Here is an 8,844-nt window from a genome sequence, read left to right as displayed (position 1 = left end):
TGATATGCTCTGCTCCTGGGAGGGGGGGTTAGGGTGGCAGCCTTGGGTGATGGTGACAGGCTCCCTTCCTGTGAGATGTATATACACATTGATCTGATGGTGTAACTACTTATTGTAATCAGGGACGGATATCTTAGGACAGGAGAAGGTAAGTGAGAGCCACCATCCTGTCTACCATGACGCAATCGTTCCATGTGTGTCCGACGTGTGTGTCACTCCCATTCTTGTTGTGGTATGGGCTCATTTTGTGTCCCGCATGGAGTCTGCAGATCAGAGTTGCCGAGGTCTTTGCCGTGGTGATTGGATTGTAACGGTTCCTTGTCAAGCTTTGAGATATTCTGCCATCACGCCTTCACCTGGTCTAGGAGGCGAATGACAGACGGAGGCGTTTTGATCCTGTCGAGGGTTACGTTTGTACTGGAGACGGCATGTCGGCGTGCTCATCGATCTGAATGAAGCCCACATGCGTGCCTCTTGCATGTGGCTGTGCCTGTCTCCATTCCCGTCCTCATGCCATGCTGGGGGATTTTTGTACCGTGGTGTATGTGGGAGATTCCTGTTTGTAAGCATCCTGTGGTGACTAGACCAAGCATAGGTCCATAGTAGATGGCATGTATAATGGAATAGTCGGCATATCCTAATACTGAGTAGTAGGACCTCTCATAGGTCACTATGCAGTCCAAGCAGAGCGTTGTCTTTTTTGTTGTTGAAGATTTTCCAGTTATTAAAGTGTCAGGGTGTAAGCTTTGCCATCTGACAGTAGGGTCGGGCCAGGCAGGAGCTAGTGAGATAGTGTACCCAGTCTCAGGTTGATGTGAAGAGCCATTCACATTACAGCACACGTTATAAGCGCATGTCATGGTAAAGTACTGCATGCGTGTGTGCTGACGTCCTTGCAGCTATTGCTTAGAAGGCACAGCCCTTCCCCTTTGATTTTTACACCGCAGTTTACTTGGAAGCAGCACAGTGGATCTAAAGAGTAAAAAAGGTGATTCTACTTTTTGCGTGGGCGCCATCCTCTGCGATATGCGTTAGTCTGTAGCCGTGGTGAGACGCATTGGACGTAGATTAGTGTTGGCATCATCGTGGATCTGTGTCACTTGTGAACAGGAGTCATTCATCTCCATTCATTGTAAAGATATATGCCACATCTCCCTGTGTTCTCTGAGGAATGATCGTCCCCCCCTTCATCCCCTGCGATCTGCCATCCATGCCAGCTGTGGCCTGTCCTTTATCATTATGTAGCTGTGACAGTCAGGATGATTTCTCTGCAATGACCCCTGTTGTGTCGTTGTGTTGTGAATGTGTTCTAGGTTCTATATTGGCTGTGAGCTTTGTGCTAACTGGTATCACGGAGATTGTGTTGGCATCACAGAGGCGGAAGCCAAGAAAGTGGATGTGTACATCTGTAATGAGTGTAAACGGTCACAAGAGGGCAGCAGTGAGGAGTTGTATTGTATCTGCAGGACGCCCTATGACGATTCACAGTGAGTTCCCGTGATAACTTCTTATGCACTAACTAGACAGCGCTCGCTGGTCCTGTGCGGTAGATGCTTTGTCTCGTGCCTTACCTTATTAACCCGGCCAGAGCATGCTCTCACCCCTTTCCTGCCAGCTGGTGCAGGTCTGCCAATCCCGGGTCCCCTCTGGTAGTTAAGGATCTTTTATATATGATGCATGTTTTCTGGACTGATAACTTCTAAGCATCATATCTATTATCTGCTTCCTGTCTGGGGAAACAAGCTACGGAATGGCTTCCATCCTCTGGGGGCTTCGGTGGCCTCTGCTGTCTGGCTATGTGTCCTGCCACTCCAGCTGTATCCAGCTTTGTGTAGGGAGCACTGTTCCTGCACCTTAGACGCTCCTTTAGAAATCTTACCATACTTCCTGTACTGTGTTGTGTGTATCTCTCTTCTCTATGCCTGCCGTGTCTTTACTGATGTCTGTTTGGTGTGTGCGCAGATTTTATATCGGCTGCGATCGCTGCCAGAACTGGTACCACGGTCGCTGCGTTGGGATAGTGCAGAGCGAGGCGGAGTTCATAGACGAGTATGTGTGCCCGCAATGCCAGTCCACTGAGGATGCCATGACTGTTCTCAGCCCGCTGACCGATAAGGATTACGAAGGACTGAAACGCTTCCTGAGATCGCTGCAGGTAGGTCCATGACCGTGACGGAGCCATGTTGTTTTGCTCTACTTAGAGGCTGTGATAATGTTAAAGGTGACGACTTGTATGTTCTGGTCCAAAGAAGATTCCCTACCCTGTAGGTCTGAGCCTAGGGGTGACTCTGGACTTCATCTACATTCTCCTATCTGGTCCTCTAAGCTCATCTATGCAAGACTCTCATTTCTGCTGCTGGGTTTGTGTTATCGCCCTGTTGGTCTCAGCATTGCGGCACTATTCGTTAATGGATTCTGAGCCTAGGGGTGACTCTGGACTTCATCTACATTCTCCTATCTGGTCCTCTAAGCTCATCTATGCAAGACTCTCATTTCTGCTGCTGGGTTTGTGTTATCGCCCTGTTGGTCTCAGCATTGCGGCACTATTCGTTAATGGATATTCATAAATGAGTATATTAGGGCTGCGGAAATTAAAGATTCATTTCTCGATTAATCGTTAAACTTTTTGATCAATTTAAAATTATTTTGATCGCTAATGAAAACACTCGCCTCTCCGCCGGCTTCCGGGATGTGGTGATTGGATTGTAACGGTTCCTTGTCAAGCTTTGAGATATTCTGCCATCACGCCTTCACCTGGTCTAGGAGGCGAATGACAGACGGAGGCGTTTTGATCCTGTCGAGGGTTACGTTTGTACTGGAGACGGCATGTCGGCGTGCTCATCGATCTGAATGAAGCCCACATGCGTGCCTCTTGCATGTGGCTGTGCCTGTCTCCATTCCCGTCCTCATGCCATGCTGGGGGATTTTTGTACCGTGGTGTATGTGGGAGATTCCTGTTTGTAAGCATCCTGTGGTGACTAGACCAAGCATAGGTCCATAGTAGATGGCATGTATAATGGAATAGTCGGCATATCCTAATACTGAGTAGTAGGACCTCTCATAGGTCACTATGCAGTCCAAGCAGAGCGTTGTCTTTTTTGTTGTTGAAGATTTTCCAGTTATTAAAGTGTCAGGGTGTAAGCTTTGCCATCTGACAGTAGGGTCGGGCCAGGCAGGAGCTAGTGAGATAGTGTACCCAGTCTCAGGTTGATGTGAAGAGCCATTCACATTACAGCACACGTTATAAGCGCATGTCATGGTAAAGTACTGCATGCGTGTGTGCTGACGTCCTTGCAGCTATTGCTTAGAAGGCACAGCCCTTCCCCTTTGATTTTTACACCGCAGTTTACTTGGAAGCAGCACAGTGGATCTAAAGAGTAAAAAAGGTGATTCTACTTTTTGCGTGGGCGCCATCCTCTGCGATATGCGTTAGTCTGTAGCCGTGGTGAGACGCATTGGACGTAGATTAGTGTTGGCATCATCGTGGATCTGTGTCACTTGTGAACAGGAGTCATTCATCTCCATTCATTGTAAAGATATATGCCACATCTCCCTGTGTTCTCTGAGGAATGATCGTCCCCCCCTTCATCCCCTGCGATCTGCCATCCATGCCAGCTGTGGCCTGTCCTTTATCATTATGTAGCTGTGACAGTCAGGATGATTTCTCTGCAATGACCCCTGTTGTGTCGTTGTGTTGTGAATGTGTTCTAGGTTCTATATTGGCTGTGAGCTTTGTGCTAACTGGTATCACGGAGATTGTGTTGGCATCACAGAGGCGGAAGCCAAGAAAGTGGATGTGTACATCTGTAATGAGTGTAAACGGTCACAAGAGGGCAGCAGTGAGGAGTTGTATTGTATCTGCAGGACGCCCTATGACGATTCACAGTGAGTTCCCGTGATAACTTCTTATGCACTAACTAGACAGCGCTCGCTGGTCCTGTGCGGTAGATGCTTTGTCTCGTGCCTTACCTTATTAACCCGGCCAGAGCATGCTCTCACCCCTTTCCTGCCAGCTGGTGCAGGTCTGCCAATCCCGGGTCCCCTCTGGTAGTTAAGGATCTTTTATATATGATGCATGTTTTCTGGACTGATAACTTCTAAGCATCATATCTATTATCTGCTTCCTGTCTGGGGAAACAAGCTACGGAATGGCTTCCATCCTCTGGGGGCTTCGGTGGCCTCTGCTGTCTGGCTATGTGTCCTGCCACTCCAGCTGTATCCAGCTTTGTGTAGGGAGCACTGTTCCTGCACCTTAGACGCTCCTTTAGAAATCTTACCATACTTCCTGTACTGTGTTGTGTGTATCTCTCTTCTCTATGCCTGCCGTGTCTTTACTGATGTCTGTTTGGTGTGTGCGCAGATTTTATATCGGCTGCGATCGCTGCCAGAACTGGTACCACGGTCGCTGCGTTGGGATAGTGCAGAGCGAGGCGGAGTTCATAGACGAGTATGTGTGCCCGCAATGCCAGTCCACTGAGGATGCCATGACTGTTCTCAGCCCGCTGACCGATAAGGATTACGAAGGACTGAAACGCTTCCTGAGATCGCTGCAGGTAGGTCCATGACCGTGACGGAGCCATGTTGTTTTGCTCTACTTAGAGGCTGTGATAATGTTAAAGGTGACGACTTGTATGTTCTGGTCCAAAGAAGATTCCCTACCCTGTAGGTCTGAGCCTAGGGGTGACTCTGGACTTCATCTACATTCTCCTATCTGGTCCTCTAAGCTCATCTATGCAAGACTCTCATTTCTGCTGCTGGGTTTGTGTTATCGCCCTGTTGGTCTCAGCATTGCGGCACTATTCGTTAATGGATATTCATAAATGAGTATATTAGGGCTGCGGAAATTAAAGATTCATTTCTCGATTAATCGTTAAACTTTTTGATCAATTTAAAATTATTTTGATCGCTAATGAAAACACTCGCCTCTCCGCCGGCTTCCGGGAGTCCCGTCGGCGATCCGGTGACGTCACGGACATCGACGTCACCGGACTCCTCCCCACTTTCCCAAGTGTCTCCGTCGGCTAACGAAGGGAAGGGGGGAGGAGTCAGGTGACGGCTAACGAAGGGAAGGGGGAGGAGTCCGGTGACGGCGATGTCAGGGACGTCACCGGACTCCTCCCCCCTTCGTTAGTCGTCGGAGCCACTTGGGTCGGTGAGTTTGCCCAAGAAACTTAAAGCACGAGCACCAGCCAAGGCATTACCCTATACACATACAGCACAGCGATGAACTATACACATACAGCACAGCGATGAAGTAATAAAATGAACTCGGATCACACTCATCCAGCATGTTATTATTCTGAGTTGCCCCACCCAAGCGGCGGCCATATTGAGTGGGGCACGTGAGATGAATAACGTGCTGGATTAGTGTGATCCTAGTTCATTTTATTACCTCATCGCTGTGCTGTATGTGTATAGGCCGATGTAGTTGGATCTGTATGTGCGTTTATCATTCATCGATTTTAAAAAATTCCATTAATCGAACACGAAAATGTTCATCATTACCAGCCCTAGAGTATAGACTTATATTGTCACATTCCCGCGTCCGTTCTCTTTTCTTGCATCCAGCAGACAAGTCTTCGAACATTTCCCAGTTCTTCTGTTACCTGTCACGGTGGTACATGCCATGGATCTTCAATAAAAGTGACCCTGTCACTAAGATAAAGTGTGCTAAGCAAGCTGTTCCCGTAGAAGAAGAATGTATATTGTTACCTCTCCCGACTGCCATGCCGCACAGTGCTGCTCTGATATTGAGGAATCGTACCCAGGGAAACCAACACTTCTAGGGGCGTCCATCTCTTGGGGTCCCCCGGCAGCTCTCACAGGTATACCCGCTGACTTCCACATTACAAGAGACATTAGTGACATGGAGGTGGACAGGAGAGACCTGTGAGCGCAGCGGGGAATACTCTTTGTGTTGGTTTCTCTGCAGACTTCAGTGGAAGATTGATGGCAGCCGGAGAGGTCACTATCTTCTCTCTTTATTGGCACAGGCAGCTTTGCAGCCATTTATTTTATTTGGACGGGTCACTTTAAACACCATTGGATGACTGGCGTAACCGTCCAGCTTGCTTATTAAAGGAGAACTATGAGGGGGAGGGGGGAATGATTTCCACTCACCTCATAGTTCTAAGCCGACCTGTGACAATGAGACTGTCACAGGTCGGCTCAGTAGATCGGGAGGTGAGCGAACACATACCGGCGTTCGCTCACCTCTCCATCCTGTCACGGCTCTCTGCCATGACAGGGGAGGGGCTGGATTCCCCTCTCCCCGCTCCGATCCCCCAGCGCTGACTGGCGGAACGGACGGGGGAGGGGGCGGGTACAGCTGGCTCGGCCTCTAGATAGGCAGAGCCAGCTGTCAGTCACGCAGCTGGGCGGATCTCGGCACAATTGTCGTGATCCGCTTCAGCTGCGGCGTCTCAGTATACCGCGAGCTGTAGCTCCCTATATACTGAGCCTAGGGTGACGGGAGGACGCTAGTTTGTGTCCTCCTGTGACCCTAAGGAGAACTATGGGGAAAAACACTGACCCCATAGTTCTCCTTTAAATAAACATTGATTTGATTAATTTGGAGTGTTTGGTATTGTTAACACAGGCTGCAAGCATAAAAGAAAATGGCCGCTGTTATGTTCAGCGGGTCACATGATCCACTTCTTTAACCCTCTGTTATCCTTCCTATAGACTCATAAAGAATCCTGGCCCTTCCTGGAGGCTGTTGATCCTGAGGACGCCCCCGATTATTATGCCGTGATCAAGGAACCAATGGGTAAGGACTAGAGACTGTCTCTTTTTTTATTCTGTACCGCTCTGCTACAGGCAACACAGACAGCGTGAAGTGCCGCTGCGTCGTCCTGTAGCAGTGAAATATTATTTGGGGTCTTGGCGTATGAATATCTGTATGCTGGCCTCCTCCTGTCCTGTAATCTGAGGTCCGGGCGTGTTTGTGATCAGGACACGGATTGCTGGCCACGTACAATAGAATTATTATAGACTGCGAGCGCTGAATATGTTTGGAATGGGGCCGGGGCGCCAGCAGCGCTCTTTCTTTTAGCCGCCGTCGTGACGCGAGCCTTGTCTCACGAAAATCGGCGTTTCAGCCGGGGGGAGCGGACGGAGGTCGTGCGAGTTTTGCAGCGCAGTAAAATCATTGGCTGTTTGTTTGTTGTCCGCCTGGGCCAGCACTTTATCACATCACAAGGCCTCGTTCTGAAGGCTGACATTTTATGACTCTCCCCGGGACAGCAGGAAACACAAACACGGGTCTGGAATGTTCCTAACTGCGCCGGCAATTAGTGTTTGCACAGTTGTTCTGCGAGATTTATTAACCTTGTCACATAGACGTGACTGCTGGGGTCAGGCCTCGGCTCTCACAGCACATCTGAAACCTTTATAGTCCAGACATTGGCTTTGATTATAATGGATGATTCCAGGAACTCTGCTATACCTTCCTTGTGTTACCCCCAAAAACTAAAAGTTTGGGTCACACATAGAGAGGACTTAGTAAATCTCATCTGATGGTGCTAAATTCCTGGATAGAGCACTACAAATCCCAGCAATAATACATTATACAGCGCAATGCAGAATACTGCCAGCTATAATGTACTATTGCTGGGATTTGTAGTCCTCTATAGCTGGTGGTATTCTGCATTGCTGTATAATGTATTGCTGGGAGTTGTAGTCCCCTATAGCTGGTGGTATTCTGCATTGCTGTATAATGTATTGCTGGGAGTTGTAGTCCCCTATAGCTGGTGGTATTCTGCATTGCTGTATAATGTATTGCTGGGAGTTGTAGTCCCCTATAGCTGGTGGTATTCTGCATTGCTGTATAATGTATTGCTGGGAGTTGTAGTCCCCTATAGCTGGTGGTATTCTGCATTGCTGTATAATGTATTGCTGGGAGTTGTAGTCCCCTATAGCTGGTGGTATTCTGCATTGCTGTATAATGTATTGCTGGGAGTTGTAGTCCCCTATAGCTGGTGGTATTCTGCATTGCTGTATAATGTATTGATGGGATTTGTAGTCCTCTGTAGCCGGGGCAATTCTGCATTCATTGCTGTATAATTTTACACTTTCCATTTCACTATATTGCACACACCACACTTTTACTTTTTTACTTCCACCGCTCCAAGCTTGCTCCTGTGATGGACTGCAATCTCAATACAAACTAGTAGTCCCATCACTGGAGCCATTTTTAAAAACGTATTTTATTTTTTTATCCGATTAATCGGCTAACTAATCGATTTAGAAAATAATCGTCGGCTGCAGTTCTACTGTTATATTTCGTTTTTTTTGGGTGGAGTTTCACTTATAAGCGCTCCTTCGTGTTCCTGTAATTGGGTTATTTATGCTTTTTCTTTATTTTATCCCGCATGTCACAGACCTGTCCACCATGGAGGAGAGAATCCGCACCCGCTACTACAAGAAACTGACTGAGTTTGTCGCTGACATGACCAAAATATTTGACAATTGCCGCTACTACAACTCCAGCGAGTCGCTATTCTGCAAGAGCGCAGACTCCCTGGAGAAGTTCTTTGTACAGAAGCTGAAAGTGTTTAAAGCCAGCAGGTGAGCGATGGGGGCAGGATGGGGCGGACATTTTTTATAGTTTTTATTTGTCTTCCATAACCGGCATGTAGTCACCAGGCCTTCATTAACAACACGTGACTTCTGGCACATGACGTCCTCCTCCTGCCCTCTGCAATGTCCGCTATCCTAACCCATGTAGTACAAAGGTGACAATCGGTTCACTGATACTGGGCCAGATTGTTTACACAGTGCAGAGAATCCCTTCATAGGCCGCCATTATGACTCCCCCCATCACGGCTACACTCCTCCCACAGA

The 8,844-nt window shown here is 48.2% G+C and overlaps 1 protein-coding gene across 1 annotated transcript in view; it reads left to right on the top strand.

Moving 5' to 3' along the window:
• BPTF (bromodomain PHD finger transcription factor) overlaps window positions 1–8,844 on the top strand; it is a 73,383-nt gene that overhangs the window by 62,840 nt on the left and 1,699 nt on the right. The window contains exons 38-41 of the mRNA XM_018569272.1: window positions 1,314–1,487; window positions 1,963–2,155; window positions 6,685–6,769; window positions 8,382–8,568. Of these exons, the coding sequence (XP_018424774.1) occupies window positions 1,314–1,487; window positions 1,963–2,155; window positions 6,685–6,769; window positions 8,382–8,568 (639 nt within the window). The remainder of the gene's footprint in view (window positions 1–1,313; window positions 1,488–1,962; window positions 2,156–6,684; window positions 6,770–8,381; window positions 8,569–8,844) is intronic.

Source organism: Nanorana parkeri, unplaced genomic scaffold, assembly GCF_000935625.1.
Source record: "Nanorana parkeri isolate BGI_ZX_2015 unplaced genomic scaffold, ASM93562v1 scaffold1316, whole genome shotgun sequence".
Lineage (NCBI taxonomy): Eukaryota > Metazoa > Chordata > Amphibia > Anura > Dicroglossidae > Nanorana > Nanorana parkeri.
This window is presented reverse-complemented; position numbering and strand designations above follow the sequence as displayed.